This window comes from Mastacembelus armatus, chromosome 18, assembly GCF_900324485.2.
Source record: "Mastacembelus armatus chromosome 18, fMasArm1.2, whole genome shotgun sequence".
In the NCBI taxonomy this organism is placed as follows: Eukaryota; Metazoa; Chordata; class Actinopteri; order Synbranchiformes; family Mastacembelidae; genus Mastacembelus; species Mastacembelus armatus.
In genome coordinates, this window is record NC_046650.1 from 17,105,393 (window position 1) to 17,125,165 (window position 19,773).

The window sequence follows — 19,773 nt, forward strand, 5'->3', positions numbered from 1 at the left end:
TCACGAGGGTTTTTGAACAAAACCAGATAATTGGTGTTTAAACTGATAGTGCGGCTGGCTTTACCCTGTATGAACAAATTCTGTACTAGATAGATGCAGCTGAGATTTCTGTGATGCACATATTTCGTGAACACATTCTGCACCTCCAAATTACCGCTGGCATCATTCATCAAATCATCAATAACCAGGAGGTTGTTTTTGTCTGGAGGCAAAAGGGTGTCATCACAGAGTGACTCAGGCAGACCGTTGACAAAATTTATGTCAACAATCTTTAGGAGTTGATCGTACGCTGCCTGCCAGCATGAATAGATATAGACAATATTATCAATTCTGTGTGAGATGAGACTGTGCATTCTCAATGAGCGTTTTGACAAAGACAGTCTTCCCGCTATTGGAGGGGCCGCTTACAATCATGCTAAAAGGGTGGATTAGACGCCCATCAAATTCCATCTTAGTATCCATAAGGCAATGTTCTGTAGTCAGGCAGGACCCTGCGTTTGTTGTAGACTACACGAACTTTCTTTGAGACACTGACATTCTGCAAATGGAACTTTCTCTTATCACGTCTGATGGTGTCAGTCTCTGTGATGATGTGCTTGTCTGATCGCTGATCAGCCACAAATGATTTAACAAGACCGGCTAGAGACTCCTGAGTCACAACAGATGCGTTAGCTGAATTCAGAGTCACCCCTTTACATTTCACATGTCTCTTCCCTCTCTGAGTATGATAAGCGTAGCATTTGGGTCCACCTGAGACAAACTCTGTAATAAAATCATCCTCCCCGTAACCACCATCACACAGCTCGTCTGTCAAGTCACCTAGGTAAGGGCCTAGACTCGGCATCCACTCGCCTGGTCTAGATGTGAAAATGACAGAGTCAGTATCACAGTACAGCACACGCTCCTGCAACCTGTCCAACAGATCGTAGAGCATCAGTCTGGCATGGGCAGTTGTCACAGCACCAATAAACACATTCACATCACTGGCCCTGCCGTCTCGGTCATCACTATGACGCCACTGAACCATGGCTACTTCATCAGATATGAAGCAAAACTGTCTGACATCAAAATGATCACTAAACATTAGCTCTGTGAATCGCTCAGCCTCAGTGATCAACTCACACGTGCCCATGTTGGTTCTCATGCTGAAACGACCCCACAATGAGTTTAGCAGCAGCTTGTTACAGCTCCTGACTGCTTTATTGACCATAATCTTGTCAGGATTTAGTCTTATACCTTCATGGGCTTCGTAGTCCCGGACATACTCCTGCTTTTCCTCCTCTGTCTTGACATTTTTGGGGTACCCAGAGGCCTCCTGTTTACATTTCAAAAAGGTTTTAACATATTCCCGAAATAATGTGTTAGACTTTTTCGGAAAATGCCACACTTCATCAATGCACACAAGCTGGTAGCCCTTCTCAATAGCTTTTTCAAGCTCAAAGGACACCCACGTCCCCGTCAGCCGTCTCTCACAGTCGGTGTGACTGCAGACAGTGTCCTGATTCAGCTCCTCGCAGCACTTGCGACAGAGGGGGAACATGAGCTTGTGATGGGATCTGTATGGCAAAACAGGATGGTACAGGCCTCTAGGGGGGAGAACAGTACACTTGACAAAGCCAAAATAATTTTCAATGCTGTCAAAATTGCCTACAATTATCTCGGGATGGCCAATTGGATAATCTTTCTTAGCCTGCACGGTGGGATACAGGCTCGTGAAATCGTAGTAATGTACTTTTTCTCCCTCTGCACACTCAGTCACATGCAGAAGCTTCATAGCATTTGTCCTCCCGCTAAATAGTGCATCCCTAGGATTCAGGCGCTCAGGCTTCTTGTAGTCTGCAAGAAAGGCCCTGACTTCTGGATCTGTCTGCTTTATCAGATTCCACTCACACTCCCACATCACAACCACACTGACACCATGACGGAGCCGTAGAGCTTCAACTTTGTTGTTAAACTGTGCATACAGCCCGACATTATTCTCGGCAGCGGATTCTGGGTAGCATTTTATACACCTGCGATAATAGCAGCCTGCAAATTCAAAACATGTGTTTGAGGCAGCATCAAATCCATCAACACAGTAGGACCCAATCTTGTGTTCACCACCTCTCAGAGCATGTCTGATCACCCTCTTTTCAGAATAGGCCACGTATTTGAGCCATTGCACAGACACATCTGAGAATGCTTTATTACATTCCAGATACATCCCATCGTAGGTGAGCGGCAGCGTGTCCTGAGGCAGGAAGAGCTTCTTAAAAACGCCCATACAACTTGATGCCAGAGTCGTGAACACAAAAGGGTCAGTCTCTGTACACTGCATGAATGCTGTGCGGTAAATCTTGCAGGCCTTGCGCAATACAGCAACATCATTTCGACAATAATAAGCCAGCTCAGCCTGCATTTTAAAAGTACCATCCTTAACTCCATCATACCACTGCATGAATTTCACCTGCTCACTCTGAGGCATCTTGTCATACCCATAATACTCTGGTGTGAGATAGGGACCTTCATAAAACTCATTTTCAACAGTGTTGAATTTGTGAGGAAAGTACCCTTTAGCCATTTCTTCAAAGCCTAATGCTGCAGGTGTCTTAGCCAGACTCATAGGCAGAAAGCTGTATGAATCGATCCAGCGCTGGTTGTAGTCCTCGTCGTACATCATAACGATTCGACTACCTTTCATGATGACTAGGGGAGTAATGCATTGTCTCACAAGATACTCAAGCACAACATAACTGTCAACACCGGCTGCATTGTGCGCAATGAGCGTGTATCCTTTGTACTTTTTGCGTCTAAACTGCCTGATAAATGCAGCCACACAACCAACCCCTGTGTAACAAAACGGGTGCGGGTCAACCATTTCATCCATCTCCATGGCGCAGACATAATTTGCTTCATGTCTCCCGTCATGGTATCTGGTTTCAAAGTCATACAGGATGTATTTTTCAGAGGGTTCCTCCTCTTCCTCTTTAGGCGGAAGCGGCTGGATATAACACTGATGTACCATCCCCCCTCTAAGAGCACCGCAGTGCCTACACCGCGGGGCTGTACATTTGTGGCTGGGGCTCTGTTTACAGATCCTGTAGATTTTTCCGCACTCCTCACAATATTTAACTGTAGCGCAGGGAATCATGTTGTGTTTAGGGTCAGGTAATCTGTGATTGTTGAAGCACTGCATTGATTTACAAATGCGCTTGCATAGATCACATTTGATTGTGGGGCCTGATTGCTGTTCACATGTGGTGAAGCATACATTACACCTGTGTAGGCAATTATGCAGTAAGGGTGTCTCGTATGTGTTATAGCAGAGTTCACAGACATACGAGCCAGGGCCCAGAGGAATGATAACCAACCCAAAAAACCTTTTGGGTTGGTTATCAGGTAATAGTGCTCAGCGTGTAGATACAGCCACACGGTGCGCGGGTGTGGGGTTCCGTGTGTCTGGAAGCAGATTGGCCGTTTTCTAACAGCACCAGCACCAGCTCCGCCGTGATGAAAAATGATTATCTTTGCATCTATTTCCCTCTCAAATCTAGTGACATCACTAAAACCCACCTGCTGTGTGGTGGAAAGACCTACAGATTCCTGTAGTTCTTTAGCTCTGTGTAATATTTCCAGAGCCCCCATTGAGGGATTTTCGGCTCTGATAATACACATACTGAAACATAAATTGTTGTCTGAGGCGTCATTATCAGGATCATACAAATGCTTTCCCTTCCTAGCCAGAATTTCACTATAAGGCACCCTCCCCAGCTTGAGCCTTGTACCTCCACCCCTCCCTTCTTGTGCCACACTGACCACAAACTCCAGGTCCCTGTCTGACAACGATCTCATCATTGCTCTGGATCGCTTGAGCAACTTCATCAACAAAGGCGTCGACGTCATAGCCATTACTGGTCCTCAAGACCGCCTGCACGTCACTAATCAGGGAGGGCCCCCTCAACACGACATTCAGTACAATACCAGCCCGTGACACTTCAATAGCCCTATTTATAACACCGGTTAGACGTTCCCTAACAAGCGCAGGAATCTGTTCAGGGTGAGTATCTATGTCAATGTCCCTAAAGTGTATGGGTTGTCTCAATTCTAAAGCATCAAATGCCGGAATATCCCTGATTGTGATTAAACCAGCGCCATGCTGAAGACCATTAGGACTGGAGGGGGTGTTAACAGCAGACCCCTCTGTCAGAGGAGGGTCTGAGATCGGTGAACCAGCCACAGAGGCCTGCTGCCCCTGCAGCTGTCGAGGAGACCCTGAATCAACATCAGCATCAGTGTCACGACCATGAGCAGCACCAGCATCATCATCACACAGCATACAATGATCATATGGAATCGCATCAGGTACTAGGGCCTGCTGTCCCTGCTCGTATGTAGGACTAGTGACATGCATCAGACAAGCAGGCTGTGAAACAGCATTACCAGCATCATCAGATACTTCATCATCATCATCATCATCATCTGCAATGTCACACACAGCCCTCTGATTGTTTTCTTGCTGAACAATGACTGCAACACCGGGTACATCAGGCGTCAGAGCAGGGCGTTTAGCCACGCCGCCCTGTGGAAGAAGGCCAATTCTTCTCTTGAGCTGCACAAACTTTTGGCGTGTGTTTTCAGCCCATCTGTCAAAATCTGTGGTGCTTAATGAGGCATTGAGATATTCTGTCTTTGGTGGCGGATGGATGTTCAACATGTTCATTAACTGTGTGTTTTTGGTACGCATTTCAGCAGCCCAGCGTGAGAATTGATCATGTGTCATTGCCCTCATTGTTGTTGTTGAGCCAATATCAGCAGCAGCAGCAGCAGCCCCACCATACAGGTTATCACACCCTGCCATTTCTGTCTAGAGAGGTAGAATACAGAGTTTGTGCGTCTGTTATGCAGTCGGCTAAAACTGGTACAGCATGCGTGACATACGATTCTAGACGCGTGAGTTTTGTGTCATTGTGCTTCACTGCAGCACAGAGATTTGTCAATAGTTCTAACACAGCTTGGTTTACCAGGACCGTGTTGTCAGCACTGGCCTGTGTGCTAGCATCTGCTGTAGCAGCAACAGCAGCAACAGCAGCAACAGCAGCACCAGCAGCAACAGCACCACCAGCAGGTGCTACAGCTGATGCACCACCACCACCAGCAGAATTAATATCTAGAGCTGACACACCGCTAATCTCTGAAGCCGCAGAATAACAATCACTGTCTGACTCGCTATCTGATGAAGAACAAGTATCAGAGTCACTAGTATGCCCAAGATCAGCCGACCGCATAAGCATGGAAATCTGTTTGCCTCCCTTCCGGACTGGATCAACAGGAGGCGGAGTAGGAGAAGGAGCACTCTCAGAGTCAGAGTCACTACTACTACAGCTATAAGCACCATCAGCTAGCCACTCAAGCATAGAAATTTGCTTCCCACCCTTCCGGACTGGATCAACAGGAGTAACATCAGGCGTATACAACAGCGACCTCTCACGCTCCACCTCGGCGGGTGGTGTGGTGTCCTGACTGTTCAGCAACAAATCATCAAAGTTTATGGTAGGAAAACACACAGCCACATCACCTTGAGATGAAACAGCCGCATCCTCCAGCACACCCCGAGTTGAGTCAGATGCTGTGGAATCCTCCTGAAGATGCAGTGGCCAGGCTGTAGCGTCCTCCACCTGTTGTTGCTCCAAAAAGAAAGTGGCGGCTGCAGTCTCAGCGACCCACTCCGATCCCCAAAGTTCACTCTCCTTGTCGACCACCGGTGTCGCTGTAACACAAGAATCGGTCTTCTTCTTCTTCTTCTGCTCCTCCTCCTTCTTCTTCTTCTGTGCAGATCTCGCAGGGGCAGCTCTCAGTCTCTTGGCCGGTTGAAAATCATCTAGATATAAAGACAGACAAACCGTTTAAAAACAGCGTTATAAACAACTTGTTTATTTAAACGTGTTGAAATGCATTGTATATCAATCTCATACCCTCACTATCGTAATCCCAGAGCTGTCTGCTTATCACCCGCTCACGACACAGCTCGTCCTTCCTCTGCAGCCCCTCCAGCGGTCGCTCAGCGACTCTCGAGCGGCTGGGTAGCACAGGGCCGCTGGGGCTTGCTCCTCCGCTCACCGCGCTCTCGACACCCTCTACATTACCAGATAGGATAAAAGATAATCAGCTACACACACACACACACACACACCATTACTATTTTTAATATAAACCCGGCATCACATACATACTCACCCTGACTGTTTATTTCAGTTAAAATAGCGTGCTCTCTGCGTCTCTTTAAAGACAGACGGCCTCTTTGCGGTCCTCCAGGATTTTCTGTGAAGCACACCAACATTTTGTAAAAACCACAACTTTCTGATCCTGCTTTAAAACAGGGATACACGTAAGAATAACTCTCACCTTTATCACTCAGGTATGCTTCGCCACGATCATCCGACTCAGCGATGGTCCCTGTTGAGCGGACCCATATTTCCATTAGATCCCCACAGTAAGAGCATCACCCAAGATAAAACATATTATAAAATATATATATAAATGACGGATACACACCTCCAGCAGATGATGATGATGATTGTGGAGAATCCTCATCCACCAACGAAATTGATGCGATACCTGACGGAGTCACGCTATTTTGAAATACAATGTATTCGCTGCAGACGCTCTGATATACACGCTATTGAATCGAGGAACAAACGACGCACGTACCTGACGGAAAGATCATCATGGTTGTTCCCTACAATTCTTGCTAATAAAACAAGCGATAGAAAAGGCCCTCAGGCGCCTTCTGCAGGTATTTAAATACCCGCCACACATGACACAGACCCTCACACCCACCTCGGCATCGCGTCACCACGCCACAACCCACAGACACAGGTATGACCAATAGGAAAATTGCGCCGCCCGCTGGGTGGGGAGCGTGACGACGATTTTATGGTTTATTATCTTTATGACTGTCATAAATTACGGCCATAAAAAGTGACCCCCCTTAATAGCCCCCGCCACATAAACCATTATATACTACTCAGGCGACCTCCTGCTTCTGCCAAAAACAAGGAGGAAGCTCCGTGGAGATAGCGCTTTCTCTATTGCTGCCCCAAGGCTGTGGAACATAAGACAATCCCCTACATTAGTTATGTTCAAAGTACAACTTAAAACCTATTTGCATACCCAAGCCATTGGACCGGCGTGATGGATTGATTATGGACTGTTTTTTATTGTTTTATTTTATAAAACTTTCAACCTATTTTTTAAAATTCTTATTTTATGTATATTTGTTTCCTGTTTGTTTTGGTGTAGGGCACTTCGTGTCAGCTCTTGCTGTTCTTCAAGTACCTTATAAATAAAATAATAATAATTATTATTATTATACCGACTCAGACGATGCCCAGGTCAACAAGGTCTGTGTTAGGTGCTGGGGAACCAGGGCAGCCTGATATGAAGTGGGCTACTGGAACACGACACTCATGGATGAGGGCAGAGAATAGAGAACTGCTGGAACACTACTACATAAGTAATCCCAGGGAAAGGGGTTATATGAAGAGGATGTGGGACATATGGAAACTTGGAAACCCAGGCATGAAGAACTGATCAGCACCAAGAACTGACACGATCCACACCTACTGTCTAAAGAAGCTAACTCCACTCCATGAGCACCTGGCAGATCAAATGAACCAGCTGCAAATAGATGGGACTCACCCTGAATGGATAACTGAAGGAAGGATAGTCTTGATCCTGAAGGACCCCCAGGAGGGAGCAGTCCCATCCAACTACCATTCAATAACCTGTCTCTGCACAACATGGAAGCTCCTGTCAGGCATCATAGCGCCTAATACGAGTAAGCACATGGCTGAATACTTGAGCAGGGCCCAGAAAGGAATGGGGAAGAACACCAGGGGGGCAGAACACTGTAAGACCAGACTGACCAACCTGTGTACTGCCTGGATTGATTACAAGAAAGACATCGAAGACATCGACTCACTGATCCACACCACCAGGGTCTACAGCAATGACATTGGAATGTAAATTTACTGGAAGTAAAGCAGCTACAGAGAGTAAAGCAAGTCCTAAGAAGTCAGCTAAATGGGAAGAACAAGGTCCAAGCCATCAACACCTACGCCCTGTCGGGCATCAGATACCCCGCTGGTATAATAAGCTGGCCAAAAGAGGAGATAGAGGCTGCTGATGTCAAGACAAGGAAGCTCCTCACAATGCATGGAGAGTTTCACCCCAAATCCAGCATCCTGAGACTGTACACTAAGAGGACGGAAGCAGGTCGAGGACTGGTGAGCATTACAGCCACCATCTGAGAAGAACCACCAAAGATCCATAAGTACATCAGGAAGATGGTCCAGAGCAATGGAGTATTTAGTGAATATCTCAGACAGCAAAAGCCCAAAGCAGAGGTCTTACTGGAAATTCCTGATTTTATCATAAGGATATTTGATTTTTTATTCAAACTGTTTATTTTCTGTTAATCTGAGACCTAAATTTGTAGATGACAGTTTCCTGCTACTTCACACTGCTCTGAGATTCTGTTGCTTTGTCCTCTAATGACATTTTTACACAACGTAAAGGTTAACTAATAAAACAGTTTTCACTGAGATATGGCACCACTGTCAGACTGGAAAATAACTAGCAGGTCACTAATGTCTGACACCTGACAGTCCATCTTTCTTTGGCTTGACTTGAAACCTGATCAGTGACACCAGTGAGACCAAACAGCCCCATCAGTTACACTGACATCACTTTAGGTAAATGACTGGTTTATAGACAGACAGTCTGACCTGTTTTCAGTTTGGATTGGATTAGTTAGTGCTGACTAACACTGCAGGGCTGTTTGACTTAGGTTGAGTAAATGTTCTGTAATTTGCAGCTTTATGGACAGGGCAGGTACCTGAAGCCACCAAGTGTTTCATTAATGTGAGTTTAAATGATAAAGGGTAACTGAAAAATACAAGTTGTGTTGTGTGACAAAGTATTTCACTCACCAACAAAGATCCACCATCAGTTCCCCAAACAGCTCCCAGATCATGATGAAAGGTTGGATAAGAGTTTGGTTTTCTTTAATACACATCTGAACTAATAAACACTGAATAAAAGTCATAAAATGTTTCCCCTTAAGACATAATAGAATATTTATTATTTTGATACTTATTTACTTATTGGTGATTCACTGGGTGGCTCAAAGAGCGGCATCTGGGAAACTGTGAAATTGATTCAGGGCATTGCTGAAGAACATTTATGCTCAGCAAACAGCCTCACTAAATAAATACCAGTGACTCCAACTCCCTGATCATCTGGTGTCTTGTCTTTGACAGGCTGTCAGTCTTTACAGGTCTGTTCCCTACAGAGATATCAGCCTCATCTTTAACATCTGCATCATCTTCACCATGAAGACTCTGATTCTGGCTGCTCTTCTTTGTGCCCTGTTGGCTCAGACCTCAGCTCGGGGTGAGTATTGTGGTTTATCCTGCACCCTGTGTGTATATGATACTTTCAGAAATAATACTATAAATAGCAATTTTAGAATTCTTTTATAGTGGTTTTCTCTCATTTTAGTTTCTGTGAATCAATTTTTCCTCAGTTTGTGGATTTTTGTAAGTTTTTTAGTAATTTAATTGACTTTCTAATGAAAGGCTAACAGCCCCATCATGGTTCTCTGGTCTAGGGGCCCCTGAGACACTCTGGGCCCCTGAGAACCTGTGCCAGACAGACATGTTCAGTAATCCATCCATGAACTAAAGTTCCTAACACTTGTACAAGATTCAGTTCTCTGCTCAAGAAGATGAAACGTTACTTCTGGTTGGTGCCTCATTGACCCCAACTATAAAACGTAGAAATTCTGTTATTGGAGTTTTAACACTCTGTAAGAGTTAGACCTCTGAGGTTTAACATCAATGCAAACTCAATAATATGTGTTTTTCTTTGCTTCTCTTCAGGCCAGTGTGGAGACAAACCAGCTTGTCCCTCTGGTTGGACTGACTACAAAGACCGTTGCTTCTTCTATGTTCCCAAAGTCACGTCCTGGGTTGATGCTCAGGTAATCAGAGTGATGTGGATTCAGTCCACAATGATTCTACACTGTTTATTTGGTCTGTGTTCACTTTAACACTGGCATCTATTCCTGCCTTGGTGTTTTCCTACTACTCAGCTCATTTTGCTTCTTTACTGACTCCACTGTCTGTTTATCTGCACTGTAGAAAAACTGCCAGTCCCTGGGTGCAAACCTTGCATCTGTGCGTGACAAAGACGAATATGGGGCTATTCAGAATGTGATACTCTCTGCCAGCAAAGACAGTAAAAAAGCATGGATTGGAGGCTCTGATGCACAACAGGTAACAGATTCTGACACTTTACACTCATATACTATCGACTGCCTCATAATGAACCGCCCACATTAACCACTATGCCACTCAGGTGTGTTATGGTAGTTGAAGGCAACGTAGGTATTAGTCCTGCTATCCAGGGTCACAGGGGGATAAGGTCTCCAGGTGGGTCTGAACTTGTTCAGCTTCATCCTGTCAGAAGCTGATGACAGAGACACAACCCACTGTTGTCTCTGAGCAGCTGCAGCCCTCATCATCTGTCCTGCTCTTTGTTTTGGTTCCTGACACATGTGGAGCTGTGGCTCTTGATTTGTCGTCTGCTTTACCTCACAGTCACGTCACTCACAGTGTGTCACCGGCGACAGCGTTGTACTTGGTCTGTGCTTTTAACAGCTATTGTAACTGTGTATCCAGAGAACGTCTTTCTCAAATACAGATTTAAAAAGTCACACTGAGGCTGTATGTCTGTGCCAGCCAGCCAAGTTACACTATGCATGCTGGGACACCGTACATCACCACTGACTATACATCAACCACAGGGGGACGTCTGGCGCAAAGCACTCTGGGTAAAGGAAAACTGGCCGGTTACCTTATCTGTTCTATTGTTCTACTGTGTGTGTTCTGGTTGTGAACTGTTCATTGTGTGTTCTGGAGTTAATACAGGGGTTTGGGAGCATGTGTGTTGTGTTTTGGGGAGATGGGTTAGTGGCACCGTAAGTGTGGAAGATTGTTGTGGGAGGGACCTCCCTGATGATGGGGGCCTGTAGGGAGAGTGAGTTTGTTATGCTGAGTTGTGGAGCTAATAAAGGTGAATATAGGTATGTGCAGTGTGTGTACAGTCATAAAACAAAAAGAAGTAGTGTGTGTGCGTCTCCTTAGCTAACTAGCTGCAGTCTAGGTAGACCTGTCAGATTGCTGTAATACAAAATACTACCCTGCTCTGTTGTTCCAGAAGGGTTCATGGTTCTGGGCTGATGGAACACCTTTCATATACACAAACTGGTCTCCTGGACAGCCTGATAACAAGGATGGCAATCAGAACTGCATTCAAATGAACTTTGGAGGTAACTCACCAAACTTTGGTAATAGAAAATCTGTCTATATACTGATGTGACCATGGCCTCAATAGACAGTCTCAGGTCTTGGTCTGTAGCACTGACTGACTCACATGTTGTTGGTACTTACAGCTAAGAAGCTCTGGGATGATGGAGACTGTAACCGTGGTAACCCATCTGTCTGCTCTAAGAGGCTGTTCTGATCCCAGGTCTGATCCAGAGTCATGAAATCCCTGTGAAAAGCACAAACAAAATAAAAGTATTGAAACCACCTGCTCTGTGTTTGTGGATCCTGTTTGTGCTACAGATAATCTCCTTCTTGCATCACATTTGCTTATGTCTAAAAGTGACTTTGACAAAGAGTAAAACAAAAGGATTTGCCTTCCCATGTAATCCTGTTTATTAGGGATTTTTCTACCAGTAAAGTGCATGTAAGATATTTTTTTTCTAAAGAAAGTCAAAGAAACAGCGTCATGTTTGAAAAGGGAAATCAGTAAGACTGACAGTAGGATTTCAAAGCTTAAAAATCAATTTAAAACGTGTCAAATCTGGTTTTGAAACAGAAAAACAGATCAAACATTTGAAAATTAGATTTAAATGTGTGAAGAAATGTCTTTGTTACTGTCTGTGTTAAAAATGTGTCCAGCTGCTGTTCCAAAGCTGTCCCTCTTCACGGTTAGAATCCAGGTGGAATTACTCATGTCCAATAAACACGTCTTCACATGACTTCAGTTCACAAATCAATCAATCAATCAATCAGTCTATCAATCAATCAATTCATCCATAAAAATATTGTAGATTCTGGTTTGCACACTTGAGGCCATGAGGGTTGAATCCAGATATTGTTCTCCTGAAATATGTTGATCTTGTGATCACGATGACATTTGATATTTGTGTTGGGAAATAGGTCAAAAAGCCTTTAGCCTCTAGTCTCTGCCAACACATGTCCTGACTGGAGAAACGGTTCCTGCTGTTTTAACATGTTATTGAACTTTTTATTTATTTCCTGTCAGGTGACATTAAAGTTTGCTCTGACTGTGTGTAATGAGCAGGTGACAGATCAGCTTTGGGCGACATGTGAAACTGATCCAGGGCGTTGTTGGACCAGAGACACTGAGTCTGTCTTCGTGGAAAGGCATTATAAATGTGATGGAAGTTTTCCTGTTAATGAGCTTGTGCAAATTTTCATAACAGAAAAAGTTTAATCAACATCAGTGATCTCAACATCTTCATCTGTGTGTTTCTCTTCCTCTGTAGTTGGATATTTCCCCCTGATGAAGTTAACACAGTGACGTCGTGTGGACAGGTGCGTGTACTGCAGGCTGTACAGCAGGTACAACAACATACATGCTGAAGCTAAATCAGCGTCAATACAGCTTTTATTATAAAGTTGGCCTCAGTGCCATGTGGTGGTTTTATGGCTGTACTCTAGTAGGCTGTGGCCTTACATGTCAGTGTGATATTTATGCTGACCTGAAAACTGTTTAACACCATAGTTACAGTTCACAGTTGAACAGGTTTGGAATCATTTGTCATTATGTTCAGTATTATAGTAGAGGATTTTGACAGAACAGGAGCTATAACATAGAGTCATAGACCACATTGATTTAATGCTTGACATTTTTATTTTTGCTCTAAAGGAGAAAGGACAGTTCAGAATAAAGTGGAGCTCAAAGCATTCTTTCCATAACACATTCAGTCTGCTCTTATTAAAGGCACAAAACCTCAGAGACAGTCCAGCTCCTGTTTATGTTACTTGTCTCTTCCTTCCTTCAGTAGCGTTACAGCCATAGAAAAGAAACAGATGATATATACTGGATATGATAGAAGATGTCAAATGAGATACAGTAGAATTCAGGTTCTATGAGACTGATGGCACAAAATGTGAGAGTATGCAAAGACAAACACACCTCCACCAGTGTTTGTGCTTTTCACAGGGATTTCATGCCTCTGGATCAGACCTGGGCTCATCACCCGTTCTTGGCACAGACAGATGGGAGAGGAGTCTGACAGTCCAGATCATTCCAGAACCATCTACCTGTAGGTACCAACAACATGTGAGTCAGTCAGTGCTACAGACGAAGACCTGAGACCTGAGACGTTCACGTTAATATGGTTTGTTTTATTATAGTGACATTTTGGTGATTTACCTTCAGTAAAAATGTGTAGACAGTCCTCATTGCCCTTCCAGTTGTCAGGTTGTCCAGGAGCCCAGTTTGTGTATGTGAAAGGTGTTCCATCAGTCCATCTCCACTTGCCCTCCTATAAACCAGAAGAGAATCAAATGTAGTGACGTGTTTCAGTGTCTGATGAAGACAAATCCAACCACAGGACACTGACTGTGTTTAGGGTTGATGGAGGGGACACAGAATAAGTCAGGAGAGACACATTCAGGCTGGTTTGAGCTACAAAGCCATGAATTAGTTGTTATGTGTCAACATCAGTCACCAAGAGTCAGTGATTATGTGAACAGTGCAGAAAGAGAATTCAATAGTTGTTCTTTAAAGAAGAACTTCATGACATCTGATAAAATGACTGAGTGTCTGATCTGAGTCAGTGTTGGTTTGGACTGAAGTTTGACAATGAGGAAGGAGAATCAACATTAGCAGCTTCTACCATAACACATGTCCATTGTTGTCAGCAGTCTAGTTGCATTGTGGGTAATGTAGGCTGTTCATTGTGATGGCGACAATATGACATTAGGACAAAGCCAATATCAGCTGAGTATTTATCTGTCAGACTGTGTGAATTTACCTCTGTAACATCATGGCCTCCAACCCATATGAGTCCAGTCCCTTTAGCGTCAGTGATCACTTTCTGAATCACTGCATACTCCTCAGCATCACGCACAGATGTAAGCCATCCGCCCTGACGAAGGCAGTTTAACTACAGTGCAGATAAATAGACAGTGGAGTCAGTAAAGAAGCAAAATGAGCTGAGTAGTAGGAAAACACCAAGGCAGGAATAGATGCCAGTGTTAAAGTGAACACAGACCAAATAAACAGTGTAGAATCATTGTGGACTGAATCCACATCACTCTGATTACCTGAGCATCATCCCAGGTCATGGCTTTGGGAACATAGGTGAAGCAACGATTTTTACTGGGCCTCCAAACGTCCCGACAATCAAAGGAAAATGCTAAAGACAAACAAAATGCATAATGTTGAGTTTCTCATGAATTTAAACCACCTCCCTGTTTCTGACAAAGATACTAACAATTACCTTTGTTTCCCTTCATTGTGTTGGGCTAGTAAAATTAACCACTATCTCCTTGAATATACATATATATATGTTATATAGGGTATCACTGCATCTCTTCCTCTGACACATTAAAACTCATTATGTCCATAATTATTAAACAGTTTCCTTTGGTCCACAGCTGCATCTTTGGATGAAGGTTTAGAAAATACAGAAATGACCATAAAGGAAATAATCAGGTTTTATTTCTGATGTGTCTTAATGTATGAAGAAGTACAAAGCCCTTAGTTTGCCTTAAAGTAAGTCAGAGAGAAGGAAATGTGCAGGATGTTGTATCTAACTCTGATGAACAAAGTGGTCAAAGTCCAATAACACAAACTCTAATAGACTGGGTTGGAATTTGGGCAGTGCAGCTCTGTGTAGAACATCCTGTCAGCATCATTTCCAGAGACACAACAGGTGGAAAGACATTATATTGATCCATTTCATATCTGTGTTGGGCTCTAGGAAACTTAACGCAGAAGTCATTTGGTTTGATCCACAGAATATATACATTTATAACATCTGGATATCTAGTCCATAAACATATATACACACAATATATAGTGTAGTAATACTCACCCTGAGCTGTGTCCAGAGCCAACAGGGCACAAAGAAGAGCAGCCAGAATCAGAGTCTTCATGGTGAAGATGATGCAGATGTTAAAGATGAGGCTGATATCTCTGTAGGGAACAGACCTGTAAAAACTGACAGCCTGTCAAAGACAAGACACCAGATGATCAGGGAGTTGGAGTCTCTGGTATTTATGTAGTGAAGCTGTTGGCTGAGCATAAATGTTTTTCAGCAACGCCCTGAATTAATTAAAAAAATTCACAGATAACGGCTGTTTGAGCCACCCAGTGCAAACGGCAGAGAGACACCACAAACCTTAAGGCCATAACATCAAAGAATGTCCTAATGTGACTTTTACTCAGAGTTTATTAGTTCAGACGTGTCAGCAGGACGGACTGAACAGTGTAGACAGTTGTAGGCAGCAGAGATACAACAAAAACCTTTCAAATCCCTTGTAAACAGATTGTTGCTGCTGATGTTGTGGATGTAAATAAAAGACAAAATCCAGCTGGTGGAGAATTTCTGGGTAAATGTTGATGGGAGCTGTAGTTTTTGCTCACACTAGCAGCATGTTGGCCTGCTACAATGCTGAACAAACATATTTATTATTCCACCTGCTCGGAATCAGCATGAACAAATGAAACATCACCTTGAGTCAACAGGCAGTTTTAAAGAAAACCAAACTCTGATCCAACCTTTCATCATGATCTGGGAGCTGTTTGGGGAACTGATGGTGGATCTTTGTTGGAGGAGGAAAAGCTGCAAATTAAGGAAAGTTGACTTAAGTCAAACAGGCCTGCAGTGTTAGTCAGCACTAACTAATCCAATCCAAACTGAAAACAGGTCAGACTGTCTGTCTATAAACCAGTCATTTACCTAAAGTGATGTCAGTGTAACTGATGGGGCTGTTTGGACTCACTGGTGTCACTGATCAGGTTTCAAGTCAAGCCAAAGAAAGATGGACTGTCAGGTGTCAGACATTAGTGACCTGCTAGTTATTTTCCAGTCTGACAGTGGTGCCATATCTCAGTGAAAACTGTTTTATTAGTTAACCTTTACGTTGTGTAAAAATGTCATTAGAGGACAAAGCAACAGAATCTCAGAGCAGTGTGAAGTCGCAGGAAACTGTCATCTACAAATTTAGGTCTCAGATTAACAGAAAATAACTAGGTTTGAATAAAAAATCTAATATTCTTATGATAAAATTAGGAATTTCCAGTAAGACCTCTGCTTCGGGCTTTTGCTGTCTGAGAGATTCACTAAATACTCCATCGCTCTGGGCCATCTTCCTGGTGTACTTATGGATCTTTGGTGGTTCTTCTCAGATGGTGGTTATAATGCTCACCAGTCCTCGACCTCCTTCCATCCTCTTAGTGTACGGTCTCAGGATGCTGGATTTGGGGTGAAACTCTCCATGCATTGTGAGGAGCTTCCTTGTCTTGACATCAGCAGCCTCTATCTCCTCTTTTGGCCAGCTTATTATACCAGCGGGGTATCCGATGCCCGGCAGGGCGTAGGTGTTGATGGCTTGGACCTTGTTCTTCCCATTTAGCTGACTTCTTAGGACTTGCTTTACTCTCTGTGGCTGCTTTACTTGCAGCTTCTTCTTGATTCCCATTTGCCTTTGGGATTCCAAGGTTCTTGTAGTTTCCCTCAACATCTGCTCTGCTGCCTTTCGGCAATTCAATTCCTTCAGTCCTGACAACCCTTTCTCTCTCTGTTATCATCCGACCACACTTATCCAGTCCAAATGACATTCCAGTGTCACTGCTGTAGACCCTGGTGGTGTGGATCAGTGAGTCGATGTCTTCGATGTCTTTCTTGTAATCACTCCAGGCAGTGCACAGGTTGGTCAGTCTGGTCTTACAGTGTTCTGCCCCCCTGGTGTTCTTCCCCATTCCTTTCTGGGCCCTGCTCAAGTATTCAGCCATGTGCTTACTCGTATTAGCCGCTATGATGCCTGACAGGAGCTTCCATGTTGTGCAGAGACAGGTTATTGGATGGCAGTTGGATGGGACTGCTCCCTTTTGGGGGTCCTTCAGGATCAAGAATCTCCTTCTTTCAGTTATCCATTCAGGGTGAGTCCCATCTATTTGCAGCTGGTTCATTTGATCTGCCAGGTGCTCATGGAGTGGAGTTAGCTTCTTTAGACAGTAGGTGTGGATCAGTTCCTGGTGCTAATCAGTTCTTCATGTCTGGGTTTCCAAGTTTCCATATGTCCCACATCCTCTTCATATAACCCCTTTCCCTGGGATTACTTATGTAGTAGTGTTCCAGCAGTTCTCTATTCTCTGCCCTGGTCCATGAGTATCGTGTTCCAGTAGCCCACTTCATATCAGGCTGCCCTGGTTCCCCAGCACCTGACACAGACCTTGTTGACCCGGGCAACGTCTGAGCCGGTATGACTCCTGTGCTCATTTTTGTAATGATGTAGGCCAGTAGCGTTAAGGACCTTGCCTAAGGGCCCACACTGGTGGCACCCTGGTCAGGACTTGAAGCCCCCCAAACACTGATCTTCTGTACCTGGTATCACTGATCAGTTTTCAAGAAAATGTTATTGTGAGGGATCATAGGTCAGTGAAAACAGTTTATTAGTTGTTGTGAAATAATTTCATTACAGGACACAGCAACAGAATCTCAGAGCAGTGTGAAGTTGCATGCTGCTCTGTGCTCTTATTAAAGGCACAAAACCTCAGAGACAGTCCAGCTCCTGTTTATGTTACTTGTCTCTTCCTTCCTAGTAGCGTTACAACCATAGAAAAGAAACAGATGATATATACTGGATATGATAGAAGATGTCAAATGAGATACAGTAGAATTCAGGTTCTATGAGACTGATGGCACAAAATGTGAGAGTATGCAAAGACAAACACACCTCCACCAGTGTTTGTGCTTTTCACAGGGATTTCGTGCCTCTGGATCAGACCTGGGATCATCACAGATTCTTGGCACAAACAGATGGGAGAGGAGTCTCACAGTCCAGATCATTCCAGAACCTTCTACTTGTAAGTACCAACAACTTGTGAGTCAGTCAGTGCTACAGACCAAGACCTGAGACCTGAGACTGTCTAGTGAGGCCACGTTCACATCAGGATCTAGAGAGAATGTGCTGTTTTCGTGAAGTTTTTGTTTTACCTCCAAAATTCATCTGTAGGCAGTGCTGAACACCCTGATAGTTGTCAGGTTGTCCAGGAGCCCAGTTTGTGTATCTGAAAGGTGTTCCATCAACCCAGGACCAGTTACCCTCCTGTAAAACAGGAGTTCATTTGTCAGAAACACAGTCAGGATAACACCAGAGTATCTGGAGCTCAGTGACTGTAAATTTCTATGTGATTGAATCTGTAGCCCTGTTGTTATTAATGGACTTTGACTAGTTGACAAAATGAGCTGATGTCAAATCCCACTGGAGCCTCTCATACCAGATAAGTTCCTATTATCTATCTACCTGGATGCCTTCCCACGAAGACAGACTCAGTGTCTCTGGTCCAACAACGCCCTGGATCAGTTTCACATGTCGCCCAAAGCTGATCTGTCACCTGCTCATTACAAACAGTCAGAGCAAACTTTAATGTCGCCTGATGGATAAATAAATAAAAAGTTCAATAACATGTTAAAACAGCAGGAACCGTTTCTCCAGTCAGGACATGTGTTGGCAGAGACTAGAGGCTAAAGGCTTTTTGAGCTATTTCCCTACACAAATATCAAATGTCATCGTGATCACAAGATCAACATATTTCTGGGGAACAATATCTGTATTCAACCCTCATGGCCTCATCTGTGCAAACCAGAATCTACAATATTATTAAAGATCAAAAAGTCAGCTGGGATTGGCTCCAGCAGATCCCTGTGACCCTGGTTAGGAATAAGTGGGTATACATGATTAGACTTTGAGCAGCATTTACCTTCACTTGTCAGATCAGTCTCCTTTCTGTTAATCTGAGACTTAAACCTGGAGATGACAGTTTCATGATACTTCACACTGCTCTGAGATTCTGTTGCTGTGTCCTCTAATGAAATTATTTCACAACAACTAATAAACTGTTTTCACTGACCTATGATCCCTCACAAAAACATTTTATTGAAACCTGATCAGTGATTCCAGGTACAGAAAATTGGGGTTTGGGGGGGTTCATGTCCTGATCAGGGTGCCACCAGTGTGAGCCCTTAGGCAAGGTTCTTAACGCTACTGGCCTACCTCATTACAAAAATGAGCAATAGAAACACAGGAGTTGTTCAATTCCAACCAATATCTATGTCACATCTACAGGATGTGGTTTGCTTTCTTAATCCGTCAGGCTCCCCCCGCGATCCAGCTCCCTCCTGGTTTTTTTAAAGAAGTTTTTCCCTGTGTAGGGAAATTGGTCCTTAACATTATTAACAGTAGTCTATTGTCTGGTGTTGTTCCTTCTAATTTCAAACATGTGGTAGTGCAACCGCTTATAAAGAAGCCTAGTCTTGATCCATCTGTGCTGGCTAACTATAGACCAATATCTGGACTACCTTTTTTTTCAAAGGTTTTAGAAAAAGTTGTGTGTGTATACTCAATTGAAAGTGTTTTTGGATGAGCATGAGATCTTAGAGATCTTTCTGTCTGGTTTCAA

General features: G+C 43.9%; 2 protein-coding genes across 2 annotated transcripts; one reads left to right on the forward strand and one right to left on the reverse strand.

Moving 5' to 3' along the window:
• Positions 1-9,252: 9,252 nt before the first annotated feature.
• On the forward strand, positions 9,253-11,635 carry LOC113141375 (ladderlectin-like). Its single transcript, XM_026325756.1, has 5 exons — positions 9,253-9,432; positions 9,921-10,021; positions 10,182-10,316; positions 11,260-11,371; positions 11,495-11,635. The coding sequence occupies exons 1-5, from the start codon at positions 9,372-9,374 to the stop codon at positions 11,563-11,565; spliced, it is 480 nt and encodes a 159-aa protein (XP_026181541.1). The 5' UTR covers positions 9,253-9,371; the 3' UTR covers positions 11,566-11,635.
• A 1,604-nt stretch (positions 11,636-13,239) lies between these two features.
• On the reverse strand, positions 13,240-15,257 carry LOC113141475 (galactose-specific lectin nattectin-like). Its single transcript, XM_026325909.1, has 5 exons — positions 15,182-15,257; positions 14,409-14,500; positions 14,117-14,248; positions 13,513-13,624; positions 13,240-13,400 (listed from the first exon to the last, which is right to left on the reverse strand). The coding sequence occupies exons 1-5, from the start codon at positions 15,240-15,242 to the stop codon at positions 13,333-13,335; spliced, it is 465 nt and encodes a 154-aa protein (XP_026181694.1). The 5' UTR covers positions 15,243-15,257; the 3' UTR covers positions 13,240-13,332.
• Between the last annotated feature and the right edge of the window lie 4,516 nt (positions 15,258-19,773).

Excerpts from the sequence above, each read along its gene's own strand:
- LOC113141475 (XM_026325909.1), bottom strand. The coding sequence starts at position 15,242 with ATGAAGACTCTGATTCTGGCTGCTCTTCTTTGTGCCCTGTTGGCTCTG. Across the intron at positions 14,249-14,408 it reads TGACCTGGGATGATGCTCAG|TTAAACTGCCTTCGTCAGGG; the intron begins GTAATCAGAGTG and ends TCTGCACTGTAG. Across the intron at positions 13,401-13,512 it reads TCTACACATTTTTACTGAAG|GTAGATGGTTCTGGAATGAT; the intron begins GTAAATCACCAA and ends TGGTACCTACAG.
- LOC113141375 (XM_026325756.1), top strand. The coding sequence starts at position 9,372 with ATGAAGACTCTGATTCTGGCTGCTCTTCTTTGTGCCCTGTTGGCTCAG. Across the intron at positions 9,433-9,920 it reads GGCTCAGACCTCAGCTCGGG|GCCAGTGTGGAGACAAACCA; the intron begins GTGAGTATTGTG and ends GCTTCTCTTCAG. Across the intron at positions 11,372-11,494 it reads CATTCAAATGAACTTTGGAG|CTAAGAAGCTCTGGGATGAT; the intron begins GTAACTCACCAA and ends TGGTACTTACAG.